At 38.5% G+C, this 16,551-nt stretch overlaps 1 protein-coding gene across 3 annotated transcripts in view; it reads right to left on the bottom strand.

The window, feature by feature from the left end:
* Nucleotides 1–14: 14 nt before the first annotated feature.
* The window catches only part of arih2 (ariadne homolog 2 (Drosophila)), a 29,609-nt gene continuing 13,072 nt past the window's right edge, over nucleotides 15–16,551 (bottom strand). For 2 of the 3 annotated variants that reach the window (XM_061832868.1, XM_061832860.1), the window contains 13 exons: nucleotides 14,804–14,871; nucleotides 12,237–12,309; nucleotides 11,800–11,941; nucleotides 11,229–11,350; nucleotides 8,353–8,462; nucleotides 7,929–8,046; nucleotides 7,794–7,844; nucleotides 6,770–6,791; nucleotides 6,368–6,519; nucleotides 5,795–5,965; nucleotides 3,305–3,370; nucleotides 1,190–1,315; nucleotides 15–807 (listed from right to left, as the gene is read on the bottom strand). In XM_061832868.1, coding sequence (XP_061688852.1) covers nucleotides 736–807; nucleotides 1,190–1,315; nucleotides 3,305–3,370; nucleotides 5,795–5,965; nucleotides 6,368–6,519; nucleotides 6,770–6,791; nucleotides 7,794–7,844; nucleotides 7,929–8,046; nucleotides 8,353–8,462; nucleotides 11,229–11,350; nucleotides 11,800–11,941; nucleotides 12,237–12,309; nucleotides 14,804–14,871 — 1,293 coding nt within the window. In that variant the 3' untranslated portion in view covers nucleotides 15–735. The remainder of the gene's footprint in view (nucleotides 808–1,189; nucleotides 1,316–3,304; nucleotides 3,371–5,794; nucleotides 5,966–6,367; nucleotides 6,520–6,769; nucleotides 6,792–7,793; nucleotides 7,845–7,928; nucleotides 8,047–8,352; nucleotides 8,463–11,228; nucleotides 11,351–11,799; nucleotides 11,942–12,236; nucleotides 12,310–14,803; nucleotides 14,872–16,551) is intronic. The other variant, XM_061832878.1, reaches the window with a different exon arrangement.

Raw genomic sequence — 16,551 nt, 5'->3', positions numbered from 1 at the left:
CAAAAGGAAAAAAATCATATGGAAGTGTGTTTATTGTGGCCAAAAACAAACAAACAAAAAAAGAAACAAAAAAAGAAACCCCTACACACATTCATCTTCGGTATCTTCTGTATGTGAGCACGCATCATGCACATGGAAATGGTGCATTCGGTCCAAGTTATGCAAGGAGGATGCAGATGCTTTTGACTACTGTACTTATAAATTAAATTAGCCAACTAACTGAAAACACAAGTACACATTATATGTAAATGTGAGAGATACAACTGCCACAAAGTGCCAACTAGGCCTTGTTGTCTTAGTATTAGTAGCAAAATCTTTGCGAAAACTCGGACTAGAATTGACCATTTGTCAGTTTTTGGTGATGGTTTTAAGTGTAACCAGTATGATGGTGGAGAGTAACAGAGATATTTGAGACACACATTTGACTTCAATGGTGTGCTCTGAGAAAAAGAGTCTAATTGGATAACTGTTGAACCCAAAACACGATGAGACCATGATGAGTATGACGAGAGGGGGATACAATCGTGCCATTTTGTGACCCTGCAGCATTTTAGGAGTGAGATAAGTGTAGAGACAGAATGAGGGGAGAGCGAAAAAACAAAGTATTGACTAGGAAAAAGGATGTCCGCGTGACTGAAGGTGGGAAGAGTGGGTCGCAGGAAAAGTAAGAAACGGAAGGTAGGAAATAAGGTAGGAAGGAAGGAGCTGCTGGTGCTCTCCAGTCCAAATGGCGCTTCAGGTGTCATGGAAATCCTTCAGCAGCGTGCGTCGCCTCTGCTCAGCAATGTGCATCTGATTCTCCAGCTCCTGTTCACAGACAAAAGACTTTCCTTCAAAGACTGGTAGAGGTATGTTCACGTACTTAAAATACGATACAGCTAGCAAGCAGGCAACAAAACGTTATGTAGCCTAGAAAGCGAGTGCCAGTACTACCAGCTGTACGTATGTCGAATCATGCTCTAAGATGGCGCCCAAGTGCTACTTAACAGAAAAGTAGTAAATCTATAGATTAATTTTCATAAGGGTAATGTTGCAAGATGAGCTTGAAATTATTATTATTTTTTTAATCATAGGTTGTGCCATATTTACAGTTTGAACTATTAACATTAGCTATTCTAAACGTTTTTTTCCCCCAATTCACGGTAGGGCTTGGTCTCTATTACTGTATAAATGAAAAATTCCATCTTACCCCCCTATCACTGGCACTGATATCCACCTCGCCTCCCACTACTGCCCTCTCATAGCTGTCGACCCGCTCCACCTTCCATGACAAGTTTTCAATCTCTGCCTCCAGCTGAGCCTGCTGGTACTCAAACTGCAAAAAAAGGAAAATAAAATCAATACACACTTAAACTTTTATCTCAATTTGTCCATTTGCCCTCTTGATGATAGATTTTCCTTCTTCCTCCTTAGAGCGTCTGCCTCACAGTTCTGAGGACTAGGGTTCAAACCCCAGCCATGCCTGTGCGGAGTTTGCATGTTCTGCTTGTGCCAGCGTGGGTTTTCTCAGGGCACTCTGGTTTCCTCTGTCATCTCAAAAACATGCATTAATTGTCAACTCTAAATTGCCTTTAGGTGTGATTGGGAGTGCGAATGGTTGTTTGTTTCTGTGTGCCCTACGGAGGGCTGGCAACCAGTTCAGGTTGTACCCCACCTCCTCCCAGAAGATAGCTGGGATAGTCTCCAGTACTCCTGGAACCCTCGCGGCTTAGATAATGGGTGGATGGAAGGTGTTACTGCTATTGTTTTTTATGTCTGTCACTTCTCTAACTTGATGCAAGACATTCTGATTGTTATTGTTGTCTTTTGCTGTTGCTTTTTGTTGTCACTTAAAGCCCTGTTCCTTCTCAAAATGAATCCTAGCAGGTGTTGTTTCTTCTCTCTGTATACTCTGAAAATAAAGTATGAGGTGTTGTTGTTTCTTTAGTTTTTTTTTTTTTTAAATATCTTTTTGTTGTCGCCTCTCTCTCTGTCACCTCTGTTTAGCGCCTCTTTATATTCCCACATTTGCATGACGTGACCAATGCATTGCTCTTCTCTGTAACATCCTGCGCACACGTCAAAAGAAGATGCTGCACGTAGAAAGCCGTGGAGATAATCTCTTGTAATTGTTCTGTTTTTGTCACATGCTGTGATGACGTACTCACTGTTCCTTCTGGCTTTAAATACCACCCACGCTGATGCTTCTCAATGGATTTTGGAGCACACTCAAACATATCATCTGGTCATTTAGATACATTTATTCAAGCAGATACTCTTCCACAGTCGCCATTGTTGTTGCTTTGTTCCTTGTTACGGTAAGGTAAGTAAAAACGGCTACCGTTTAAATGACCAAAACATATTGAGGAAACGTCACCCTGCGGCGTCCAAGCAATACCAACCGTACCGACAACCCCCGACTCATAGAAAAACAGGTACACATTTTCAAAGCTGTGCACGTGGGTCACACTCAAGTATAAAAGCAAACTGCACGCGGGATTGTCACCTTTATTTTCATTTTTCAAAATACAACCAAGCATGTAGTATTGCTATTGCCTTATGTTTTGTTTATTTGTCCATGTTTTCTCTTTGTCTGTCTCTTGGCAAGAATATACCAGCAGGTGCTCTCGTGACTGTCTTTTGTTATAGCTTTTTAGTTTCTTTTTGGTCTCTCTCTGTATCCTTTTAGTACTAGCATTGTAACACTTCACAAAATATATAATAGCAGGTGTTAATGCTGCTGTCTTTTAATCTTGCTTTTTGTCATCTCTCTTCTCTTTTGTATGTCTTATGACTAATATCGTTGTGTTCTGATATTACTTTTTGATGACTCTTAATTCTTATTATTGTGGTCTTTTGATATTGTTTCCTCTCTCTGGCGATCCCTTCTAAGAGCAAGTACAAGCCACGATATCATGGTTGCTAGTGTTTTGTACTGTTGTCTTTCATTATTATTTATGCCCCCGCCAGCAAACCACCTATTCAGTGTTGCTTCTCTTCTTGGGATTTGCCGCTGTGTTTATTTTTCCCTCTTTCAGCACACTCTTCATCATACACTGTCCGAAAGCATGTAAAATAAATGCTAGCACTACAAGAGGTGGAAAGTGTGATTGTCTCCTGTTGTACACCAAATCATTTGGCAGAATACCAACATGTCACACATATTGCATAACTAAGCAGCCTATTGGTGCAGGTTTAATTAAAAAAAATAAAACCAAGCAAATTAAAACTACATACAGAAACAAAAATAAAGTGCAGCAACTATAGCAACATGCACACTTACTGAAGTGATGGTGAACAAGGCAACATGAAGACATTAACTTACCAGTTTTTTGCGTGGGCCAGACATGTAATAGGCATAGGGATACGTATACTGCAGTGTGTAGCGACACTGGAAGCAAAAAGACAAAACACATGAGAAATCAGTGACACACTGGATATGTAACAAAAATTGGAACTCAAAATATTGCCTGCAAACTACTGGTGCAAAAAGGTTAATGTTTGACTAGTTTGTTCAAGCACTATACACAGTTACATTAGCACTTCACGCTAGCACTAACACGACATGAAAGTTGCTGAGTGGTCCACCAATACACCAAAGTAGGTGACACGGGCTTCCCATGAGAATATATACTCCTTATGATTGGCAAACGTAGCATCCAAATGATTATGAAGGCAGGTAGATTTAATATGCAGACTGTGTCGCACCCAAAGTCAACTGGGATAACTCCAACTTGCACATGACCAACCCGTACAAATACACGCGGTATAGAAAATGGATGGCTGGATGTTTCAAGGGTAAATTCCATATTGTTATTGGTACTTTAAATCATGCATAGGAACATTTTAGCTTTAAAACAAAGTCACAGACATACTACATTTATGAAAAATAAATGATGCACTGACAATGACGAAATACTCAACACTTTATATGATGAGCATTTGAGGGTCAAGTGCTTTAGGACAACAGTACCAAGTTATTTATGTCTGCAGAATTGCATGACGAGCTACATCTATGTTACAGTGGTGTGAAAAATGTCCCGATTTTTTATTTTATGACGGCCTTTTATTTCACTATATTTTATTTGCTTAAGTTTCCAATCATCAAACAAATTTAAATATTATTCAAAAACAAGTTAACACAAAATCCAGTTTTTAAAAATCAAGGTTTTAATTATAAAGGAAGAAAAAAAAAAAATCAAAATGTAGTGGACCCTTTGTGAAAAAGTGATTTCGGCCCTTAACCTAATAAAAAGGTTGAGAAACTCTTAGCAACAACTGCAACTAATGGGATACGTTGGCACTGGAATCTAGGATTTAATTGCAGTAGTCTGGCATAGCGCATTGGTGAAAGAGCACATTTTTCATGTTGTCTGATCCAGCTATTACGTGTTGTCTGTTGTCTTGTGTTGTCTTAGGCATCTTGTCTCTCCCTTGCCGCTGCCATGTTTTTTTTCAACTAACATTAAGGGCCATCAGTAATTTAAAATCCTGCGTCAAAGGACATGAATAAAACCTGAATACTATTACATGAGAATAAACTGGCTTTTCAATTCACATGTACAGTACTGTGCACAATTGTGACGCAGAGTAAATGTTTTTTGTGGAGCCGATAAATGACATAATTGATTGGCTCGTCAAATTATGAAATGAAAGCCGATCAGCATAAAATGCTGATTAGTAGCCTATTCCGATCTTGCCAATCAAATCGGCATAACATGTAATCATAATGCAGAACTCAAGGTTGTTTCAAGTTGAGGTCACAAACAGTTGGCTGGACATTCTTTTTCAGGATTTTTTTGGTAGACAGCAGAATTCATGGTTTCACATGAAGTCTTCAAGGTGCTGAATCATCAAAAATCCTCGTCAAAAAAGACCCAGGGCATTACACTCCCATCAATCATATTTTACTGCTGGTATGATGTTCTTTTTCTAAAACGCGGTGTTACTTTTAGACCAGATGTAATGGGACACCCACCTTCCAAAAATGACACCTATTGTCTCGTCACAGTATTTTTTGGGGATTATTAAGATGTTTTCTGGCAAAATTGAGATGAGCCATAAAGTTCTTTTTGCTCAGCAGTTGTTTTCATCTTGGAACTCTGTCAGGCGGGTGATTTGTGCACAGTTTCCTTCTTATGGTGGAGTTATGAACATTGACCTTAACAGAGGCAAGTGAGGCCTGCAGTTCTTTGGATGTTGTGGGGGTCATTTGTGACCTCTGAATGAGTTGTCGCTGGAACTGTAGAGTAATTTGTTCAATTGGAAACTCCAGGGAAGGTTCACTGCTTTTTTTCTCCTTTATTTCAGAATTTTTTTTTAGATCTCAGGATGATGTTACCTTTTGATGATCATTTGGTCTCCTTGTCAGCTAGGTTCTATTTCAGGGAAAATCAGGCCTTGGTGTGGTGAGAAACAGATCCGAGGTATGATAAACGAGTTATGGTGTAGGTTTGGATTTTTAAAAAATTCCTTTAATTTTTTTTAAACTACATGATGTGTTGGTTTGTATTTAATGTTTTAATTTGTTTGATGATGAAAAATATTTAAGTGCAATAAAAAAGGCACAAATACTTTACACCACTGTTTCCATCACCCAGTAGCAGCAGGTTTTCCATCACTGCTTTAAATTAGCATTGAAGATTCAAGGACATTTCAAGGTTGAATTGATTAAACAATATCATCTATTTTAATTCAGTATTTTGAAGTCAAACTTACTGGTCTCTTTTTAACTGCGTGTAAATTGAATCTACTGAAATTTCCATTTAGAACATGAACTTTTGTCCATCTGTTAAACCCTAAATACATGAAAAACCTTGGCTAGAAGCTTCGCCGCATTATGAAGATACTGCCAGTCAATCCAGGTTCCCAGGTTGTTCATCACTCTCTCCTGGATCTTCTCCTGGATCCTCTGGTACGTTTGAGCCTCCAGCTGCAGAGACTTGTTGTGGTTCTCCCACTGGTGCATATAAGATATTGAAAACAACTGCTATGGGTCAGAATGAACATCGACAATCTTCTCTGCATGTAAATATTGGAAAAATGTTGGTCAAAATAATCAAAGTGTGATTGTTGTACCTAGTGAGGTATTTGGTAAATCATAATTTTTTCAATTCTTTGCATCAACGTAAAAATTAAAGACAATTTTTGGCTCTCAACAAAATGTATTCTGCACTAAAATATGATGAAAGTGTCATTTAAGGAAAAACTCAACTACTGTACAGTATACATATTTTCCTAGAAGTCGCTGATGAGTAATGTTTAAAATACTGGATAGCAGTGTGGTCTCATATATTGTAAATTATGTTAAATAAATGTCAGCAATTAAAATATACATCGCTTATATAATCACTCACTCACTGCTTCCTCCCCTGCTTTAAGTGCTCACCCTCTCAAAGTAGAAGAGGTATTTCTTGAGAGCCTCTCTGGCCTGTGCCTGCTGGCTCTGGTTGACTATATCGGGGTTTTCTTTGTAGCGGCTGCACTCATAGTATTCACTGCCATGAGTCTTCCAGTCACCAAGACACATCCAGCAGAAGTCTGAAAATCAGGGCACCAATCATCAAACAATTTTTACACTAGTTTTGAGGACATGCCCAAGTGGTTGGACTAATAAATGGCTCATAGTTCCAAAGGAGGTATATGTATTTCACATTTGAATATCAAGTTATGGAATACAGTATCGCTCCCATATATTAATTCACTCTCTCCTCTTCCCTCTTCTCATCGTTTTAAGTGGGAGAACTGGTACAATTACTGCATTAGATTACACTCAAAGAGTAACACTTACCATGTTTGCACTTGGAGCATTGCTGGAAAAAACAAACAAGATGAAATTTGTTATGGTATAAAAACAATAACCATTCTACCTGAGCAAACAAACAAATTAAATTACAGGTGTAACGATTTATTCCTTATAACTATATATAGATTGATATGGCTACGATCCAACTACATCAATCTGGGTCCAGGCAGTTGTCAATTTGTCAGGAAGTTCAATCTTGTGACAGTATGAGGGCGCAACTAATCTCAAGGTGCATTGGAGAATTCATTGCCAAAGATTTGCAGCCATTTTCAGTGGTGGACAATGAGGCATTAACAAGGTTGGTGAACATGCTTGAGCAAAGGGACAATATCAAATACCAATATCAAAACGACACCACCAACTCTTTACCAAGCGACAAAGACCAAAGTGACAGATATTTGGACTTCGTGAACCCTACAGAACACATTGTGACAGGTGAGTGGGTAGTAAAAAATGTGATTAAAAAATTTGAACGTTATGTATATGGTGCTCAGTTATGTGTTTATGCTTAACTTTCAAAGAAAACATTTGAAGTAACCACACCGGTAAACCTACTGTTAATCTAACATGAAGAGATGTTAGTTAAACATTATTCAGCTAAATCGGGAAAGCAATTACATTTAATGGATGTTTACTGTTTATTATATACATAATGGATTTAACCTGATTTCCTTAGAAGAAACAAAAGAAATGTAGGAAATTGCACTTGCACTGTCCAGAACCAACTGTCAAGGTATTTTTTCAGTCAGACTAGTTATATTTTTGGCTAAAACGCAAATGACTCAATTCCGAGCTACTGAATGGTTTTGTACTGTATCATACTAAATGAAGCACTAAAGTCCTGAATCGAACCGCCATCCATAAATTGTAATAGGGATCAAATCTTTGTTAAATCTAATCGTGACAACCCTACTCAAAACAAGAGAACAAATTTAGTGTAGAATTAAAGTGTTGATAAGTATATTTTTTAAGTGTTGCCAAGGATTTGTTCTTATCGGCTGTGACTTACCATGTGATTGCACCCTCCATTCTTTTCAATGCAGATATTGCACTTGGGACACTGCAAGGTGACACATTGTTGTTTCATATTGAAAGCTCTTTTTAAAGTTACAATTCAAATTGGAAATTCCATGGCAGCTCATACATCTTTAGTGTGTGCGCTGATATAGTTGGCCGTCTCTGAGTCGTCGGCACATTTTGTGAGCCATTTCCGGATGGTTGCACAGTCGGTTGGTGCGTGGTACAGCTGACGGCATTTAAAACTGAGAACAACAAAACATGAGACATTTAATTTTTGAAATAAAGCTTAATTGAATACATTTTAATGGTAGATGAAGCATATAAATATTAATACTGAGCCACCTGTCATTAAAACCATTAGAGATCATCCATGATCTTGAAGTGCTTGAATGCAGACTGTTACGGAAACAAACAATGCACTTACATACAAACGTTTAAACCAATGCAATTTTATGTAAAGAACTTTACAATTAGAAATTCAATTCATGCTTCTGTTGTACCACTTATTTGCTCTGTATGTTTAAGAGGTGTATGTGTGATGTACCTACCAGAAAACCTCACTGCAGCGGCTACACTGCACCCTGCGTGCCCGTGGCTCCTGCACCTTAATGACGATGGGACAGTCTGCACCCGGACACAGTTGCAATTGGAAGTGACTCTAGAATCGAAGAGATGAAAATTATCAAAACCTGAATGGAATATTTTAGGGTCAAGCTTTGAATAAAACACATTCATCTATATTAATTTTATAATATTGGAGGGGGTTGGCAAAACCAACATTACATGGTCTTAAAAAGGGGCGGTTCTCACATGAATATGGACAAACTGCCAACATTTACAACAACAGACTACCATGTTAGGTTTGTGCTGCAGAAGCTTCAGAGTAGCATATTGTGTTTATATTAAAATAGTCTCCTCCTCTACTTCCAATATCACCAAAAAGTGGAGCTGGAGTAAAGGAGCCTCCATCCATCCATCCATCCATCTTCCAAGCAGTTAATCCTCACAAGGGACGTGGAAGTGCTGGACCTTATCAGAAATTGCTGGACCTTATCCCAGCTAACTTCGGGAAAAAGGTGAACTACAGCTTCAACTGATCACCTGTCAGTCGGAGGGCATATAGACACAATCACTGAAACTGAACACACATTGCCCGCACCAAAGTGAGGCGTCCCGCACCAAAGTGAGGCGTTGTACCACTACACCATCAGTGACACCAGTAGCCTGTATCACACATTCTTAAATCCACTGCATATAAAAGAAGAAGGTCAACCAGGAGAAGGTTTCACAAAATTTCAGTTTAATAGTAATAGTAATAGTTTGACTCATTCTCTGTACATAAAATGCAGCTCTATCAAAGATTGTTTGAGATCTGACAAAGGTGTCTTTGGTTTTTATTTATGTTAAATCATCACTTCATGACAAAGAAATAACTGTCAACAAATATATGCTGGCAACCTTTTACCAGGCATATGTGGACTCTTTTCACGTGTCTGCTAGTTTAACTTTATCAGTGTTCAGGACTGTTCACAGCTGATGAGTTACACGCATCTGCTCTGAAGCCATACGTCAGATGGCTAGATCTCTCCCTGCCCTCTGTGACCAGATGTCTCAATGGTTTACTAGAGACCCATCTCATCTCCTGCACTGTCTGTGTTCTAGTGGCTGCACTAAATCCATAGGTTGCGCTGAAAGTACCGATGGATATCCAGTTCCTGAACTGTGATCCATCTATCCCAGAGTGCAGCAAAATCATAGCACACAGTTTATTGCTATACTGTATGTCTGTGTATACTTTTGGCTTTCCTGTTCTAATGTCTTTTTTTTTTTTTTTACTGCTACTCCTTGTGCCTTTAATTGTCCCTTTGAGAATGAATGAAGCGATTGAATTCATATGTGATTTATATAAAAGTAAATATGTGGCACTAGGATTTGAAACAAAAATGGCACTGGAAATTTTATGTTGTATTTTTGTATACATATTTTGACTACATTTTAAAATTCACATTGTTATTTCAAAGTGATCACATTTTCAATATGTGTATTTCAGTTTAACTTTTCAATGTCAAATTCGGCATATTAATAAATAAACAAAATAAACCTTTCAAAATTCAAATGCAATATTTTCAGTCTACTGAGATTCAACTGGCTAAAATTCACTGTCTGAAATTCAAAATAAAAAGCGTAACTGGATTGGATGGGTGTTGGGTTCTGAGATCCTTTGCTCATGTCTGTGACCTGAAGTAACTCTGCCTTTTCTGCCAAATTTAGATGTTGAATTTTAGACAGCGAATTTTAGCCAGTTGAATCTCAGGATATTGCATTTGAATTTTGAAAGGTTGATTTTTTTATATTCCAAATTTAACATTGAAAAGTTAAACTGAAATACAGCTATTGAAAATGTGATCATTTAAGTGCTTTATTTTGGATGTGTGTAATGTTTGAGGAGTCTAATTTGTGTGATTTGTGCATATCTGACATTCAAGTGAAAAGTGAAGCTGCTGAGCGATCGTCAACTTAAGTCCGTCACTGACCAGGAGAGCAGATGTAAATTTCAAAATGAAAACACTAACAAGAAGTGCTGTTCCTTGGTTACAAATGTTGCTCTCATAAAATTGTTTAGACAGAATATACTGTAACAATTGTCACTATGCAAAGATTGGCTTCAGAAAGTCAACCTTGATCTTAGAAAACCACACAACTAAGCATGTATACACAAAAAGGAACAGGAATTGTGTTCAAGAGAAAAAGGTAAAGGACAAGTCATATTTTCAATTTGCAAGTTTTTACATGGGGGTGAGAATTTATCAATTGAATTTGGGTAGCTTTATTTTTTTTTGTTTCATGTTTATTTATTATTGTTGTTTGAGTTGGCCCGTTTGGCTAGTTAAGTCACACTGGCCGGAGGAGAGAAAGTCATGATGCAGTTGGTAGAGAATGTATTCACAGGATTAGAAGTTTTTTTGGCTGTGTGCTTTGATGACAAGCGAGACAGAAGTATAATACACTGGTATAAATGTCCCAACGCAACCAGTGTATTATTACTTTTTCATTCGACATTAAGTATTAGATGATGGTGTGTACCAATTGCCAAGCTAGCGGCCAATAAATATAGATAAAATATCTTTCTTTAATGCCACACACTGTTATGGTGTGTTATGTTATTATTTTTTTTTTAATAAAATTGTGATGTGATAGTAATAAGGGGTGGATTGGGTCACTTAAATCTCCACTGAAGGTCCAGGTCCCAAATGCACCAGCTGCCACTGCGTTTTTGTGGACACAAAGGGACACGCTACCGGTGGCCAACCGAAATGAACTCCTTTCAGGAAATTCTGCTAGCTTGGCAGCTGTTTGTGTGTAGAAGCACTACTCTCCATTGCTCCAACATAGATTAAGGAAAGACGGACAGGCAAACACACACCTCAACATAGTCTCTGAAGAGGTAGCGTCTGTACTTGTCCTTCAACTCCTCTCCTGGGAGTAGCGGCAGGACAAAATCTTCTGGCATTTGCAGGGAGCAATCCTGAGCCATGCAGGAGATGCCTGGAAAGACACAAGCACACCCTCCACATATGAAAAAAATACAAGCCATCAGACTAGCTAATCTCAAACACATTGTTGTGAGTTTAAAACTACAATAAAAAACATGCCATTAACCACTTGCAGGCATTTGCATGTGATTGTCCATTCTCTGAAGATGTGTGTTATGCTTTGACAATTATATATTCTACAATTGTTTTATCTTCCTGCCATCCACATGCAATCTTATGAAATAAGCATTCTGCTCTTTACTATGTATGACAGCGAAAACACACATGTGCTCATATCTACTATAAAGTTCTAAAACTAAACTACAAAAAAAAATCTCAATAATTTAATGAATTCTAGTACAGATTGTATCACTGGTCCTGCACAAAATGTCTGACCAGAAATGTTCCTTTGTCCCCCACAGCTGATAACTAACTGCACACATGCACATAGTCTTCACTTACCTACTCCAACACCATCTTTGACCAGTACAGTGCAATGCTGCTCCCAGCATGCTTTGCAGAAAGAGTGCTGGCAGGGCAGTGCCAGCAGCGAGTCTCTCCGTACGACCTGGAGACACACCCCACACTGGAGGGACTGAGGTGCCTGAAAAACATGGTGGCAAATTAAGAATAAATGTTGTTCTCCTAAATTGGATACATTTACAAAATTGTGAACCATGGAAAGACAGACTGGACTGATCTGCTTGCAAGAAAGTTCCATTTACATGCATAATGTGTTTAATGTAAAAAAAAAGAAAGACGCAGATGCAGTTGCATAAATTTGACATGCATTCGACTACCATAAATTAAGTAGATTCATAAAACAATTTGCTTAAATTGGGCTACAACTGTATCACAATATCTTCTCTCCTACAGTAACAAATCTGTTTGATACTCACAATAAATGCTCTGCAGCTGCTGCTGGGCTGTACCAGAGCATCTGACAACACCATTGATGAATTGGACTTATTCCTGTACACAACAAGGGGAACAACAGAGGCTCAATTGAAGACTGAAAGGTAAAAATTGCAGTGGAGAGAAATACAGAAACTGAGCAACACAGATGGGTTCTTGCGCCCTGTTCTAGGTCAGATTCAACCATTATCACGATGACTACAGCTATTAAGTGGTAGAACGAGTTGAATTTTAAACTCAAAACATTAATGTTATATCACAATTAAAAAAAAAAAAAAAAAAAAAAAAATCATAAAATTACTTTTTCCAAAGATTTGGGACCCAAAATTTGTTCCAGGACGACTTCTATTGCAGGGATAGGGAGGCTTTTTCCTTTGTGGCACCATTTCCTTCTTTATAAAGTTCGCAAATAGCCATACTAAATGGATGAAAAACATTCAACAAATCCGCTGTACTTGTTTGCTAAAGACGTTTGATCTTTAATCCAAAGGACTTCTTCATTTCTAAATTATACACGTGAAGTGCGGGTGTGTTACCTGGGTGTGGTCAAAAATATGGTGTTGTCTGTTGACAGTTAAAGAGAACCCTAATGATTCCTTATTGGCCATAGAAGAAGACGATGCTATCTTAAATGGCCATAAGAAAAATATCCATTGGCCGTAGAAGATGATGTCGCACGTTTTTGGTGCCCTGAATGGAAGATGGTGTAGGACACTCACAAACGCCCAAATATATTTTTGATTTAATTGATCCTCGTAGTAGATTGGCCTGTTCAGAATGGAGGTGTGTGCAAAATGTGCAAAGAAATGGACAATTTCACTGTCACCATACTTTTTTTATTTTCCTGAGTAAAAAGTCTATTTCATTGTAGAGTACAGCTTTACTGGTGTGTTAAATGTTCAATGCATTGTGGGTTAATTATTCATACGGAAGTGAGTGGTCATAAATTGGTCATGGAGAGAAAGGACTAACTCACTGAAGGACTGACAATATGTCGGTTAAATAACATTTAGAATGAAAAGTGACAACTTTCAAAGTCGTCTGGATGGTGAACGAGTTTGAACATGGTGCATGGCTGACAAGTAGTGAGGAAAAATGTTTTCTTGCACTTTGCATCAAAATTACTATGGCGGAACCAACGGTGTGTCTGCGTGTGTGTCACTCACTTTCACATGTACTTACACCCAAGCAAAAAGGTATGTACATGCACGCACACACATAGTGACAATTGGCATTGTACTGACAATGGTGTGTTTGTTTATGTTTAGGTACTTACTGTATTTTGTAGGCATGTTAAGTTTGAACTACTTTTCTGATTTAATGTGTCTTCAACTACATTACAGTAATATTTAAGTTATTGCTCCATGTTGACATTTTCCTGGAACTAATGTTTTTTTTGTACTGTGGATAATTGATATTACTGCCACTTGGCAACTGCTGAAAGTAACTAAAGTTACTTTTTTCAAACTTAGTTACTCATCAAAACAAGTAACCAGTAGTTACTTTTAAGCGCAAATAACCAGTAGTTACTTTTTCAAGGAAACTGTGACAATACACTGAACTTCTTAATGCAACATGAGTTTTGTTTTGACAATTGCTGTTCCTGCTGGCACGTCTTGACCTTTGAGGGGTGAAAGAACGCAGAAGTCACGATCAAGTATTGTTATTAGAACTTGTTTTTCACATAGTTTGAAGAATATATGCCAGACAGTATTGTTAAATTGCTTGTTTGTATTTTTCTTATAGCTAGTAAATGGTGTTTTTCATTTATTGTGTGTTAACTTTGAGCTATTGATTTTTATGAACAAAAATAAGACAAAGGCTGTGAGGTACTTGACCTGTGACCCTAGTTGGGCTAAGCGAAATAGAAGATGAATGAATGAATGAATGAATGGTTGAGAAACTACTCGGACATCAATCCATCCATTTTTATAGCACTTGTCTCTAGGGTGACAGGTGAGCTGGAGCCAATGCCATCTGACTTTGGGTGCAAGCTGGGGTACAGCCTGGACATGATGATTGACACTCACACCTATGGACAATTAAGAATCTTCAATGAACCTAAAACGGCCTGTGTACCTGATGAAGCACACAAGAGAACATTCTCACTCTTCTCAGGACAAGATTCCACCCAGTCGACTGTGAGGTAGAAACACTTTTATTGTTTACTATCCAGTTTTAGTAGGTTACATTTCCGGGGTTTTCTATAACAGCTCCTCTAGGGGTTAATATGTTTTGAGAATGGCATGACAGTCCAGATCAAATGTTCCTCAACTCTTTCATACATTTTGTTGGCAAATGCTTTTATGATTCATATTAACGTGCCGTAGTAAATTTAATGTCCTTTGTTGGTTAATTGTATATTTCTAGTTCTAATGGTTTATTGAAAGCTTGAAATACCATATTCAACTTACTGATTAACCAAATGAAGCACTTTCCTGCATTTCAAGAATGCTTGAAACTGAAAAGGAAATACTAAAGTGAAAAACGTTGTGGAAAACAAAAACCAAAAAAGAATTAACTGTAAAATCACAAAAATGAGGGGAAATACCTGTCCAATATTTGTGAAACCTGCCAGTGAAAATGCACGAGGATCAGCTTTGCTACGGCCGGTAAAACCTGAACAGAGCAAGAGAGGGGGAAGGGGGGGATGAAGATGGTTTTATCTTCCTGAGTATGAAGTGAGGCAGGAAACTAAACATTCCAAGAGCACATTACCTGGTATTACAGGCCAAACTAGTGACAGACATCTGAGAATAAAAATACATACAGTGAAGAAAATGAGTATTTACACACCCTGCTATATTGCAAATTCTCCCACTTAGAAATCATGGAGGGGTCTGAAATTTTCATCGTAGGTGCATGTCCACAGTGAGAGAGATAATCTAAAAAGAAAAATCCAGATATCACAATGGATGATTTTTTAATGATTTATTTGTGTGATGCAGCTGCAAATAAGTATTTGAACACCTGAGAAAACTAATGTTAATATTTGGTACAGAAGCCTTTTTTTGCAATTACAGAGGTCTAATGTTTTCTGTAGTTGTTCACCAGGTTTGCACACAGTGCAGGAGGGATTTTGGCCCACTCCTCCACACATATCTTCACTAGATCAGACAGGTTTCTGGGCTGTCGGTGAGAAACACGAAGTTTCAGCTCCCTCCAAAGATTTTCGCTTGGGTTTAGGTCTGGAGACTGGCTAGACCACGCCAGAACCTTGATATGCTTCTTACGGAGCCACTCCTTGGTTTTCCTGACTGTGTACTTTAGGTCATTGTCATGTTGAAAGACCCAGCCACAACCCATCTTCAATGCTCTGACTGAGGGAAAGCGGTTGTACCCCAAAATGTCACAATGCATGAAGGCAGTCATCCTCTCCTTAATACGGTGCAGTCGTCCTGTCCCACTTGCATAAAAACATCCCCAAAGCATAATACTACCACCCGCATGCCTCAAAGTAGGGATGGTGTTGTTGGGATGGAACTCATCATTCGTCTTCCTCCTAACACAGTTAGTGGAATTATGACCAAAAAGTTCAATTTTGGTCTCATCTGACCAGAAAACTTTCTCCCATGACTCCTCTGTATCATCCAAATGGTCATTGGCAAACTTAAGATGGGCCTTGACATCTGCTAGTTGAAGCAGGGGAAACCTTCCGTGCCATGCATGATTTCAAACCATGACGTCTTAGTGTATTACCAACAGTCACCTTGGAAATGGTGGTCCCAGCTCTTTTCAGGTCATTGACCAAGTCCTGTCGTGCAGTCCTGGCCGATTCCTCACCTTTCTGAGGATCATTGAGACCCCACAAGGTGATATCTTGCATTGGGCCCCAGTCCGATTGAGATTGACCATCATTTTTAGCTGCTTCCATTTTCTAATGATTGCTCCGACAGTGTAGCTTTTTTCACAAAGCTGCTAGGCAATTTCTCAGTAGCCCTTTCTAGCTGTGTGGAGTTGTACAATTTTGTCTCCGGTGTCTTTGGACAGCTCTTTGGTCTTGGCCATGTTACAAGTTTGAGTCTTACTGATTATATGGGGTGGACAGGTGTCTTTATGCAGCTAAGAACCTCACACAGGTGCATTTGATTGAGGATAATACATGGAGTGGAGGTGGACTTTTAAAGGCGGACTAACATTGTGATTTCTGGATTTTTATTTGTAGATTATCTCTCTCACAGTGGACATGCACCTACGATGAAAATTTCAGACCCCTCCATGATTTCTAAGTGGGAGAACTTGCAATATAGCAGGGTGTTCAAATACTTTTCTTCACTGTATTTGACATTTGCCCCATGC

Source organism: Syngnathoides biaculeatus, chromosome 2 (assembly GCF_019802595.1).
Source record: "Syngnathoides biaculeatus isolate LvHL_M chromosome 2, ASM1980259v1, whole genome shotgun sequence".
In the NCBI taxonomy this organism is placed as follows: domain Eukaryota; kingdom Metazoa; phylum Chordata; class Actinopteri; order Syngnathiformes; family Syngnathidae; genus Syngnathoides; species Syngnathoides biaculeatus.
The sequence above is the reverse complement of the archived record's forward strand: the minus strand, read 5'-3'. Positions and strand labels throughout refer to the sequence as shown.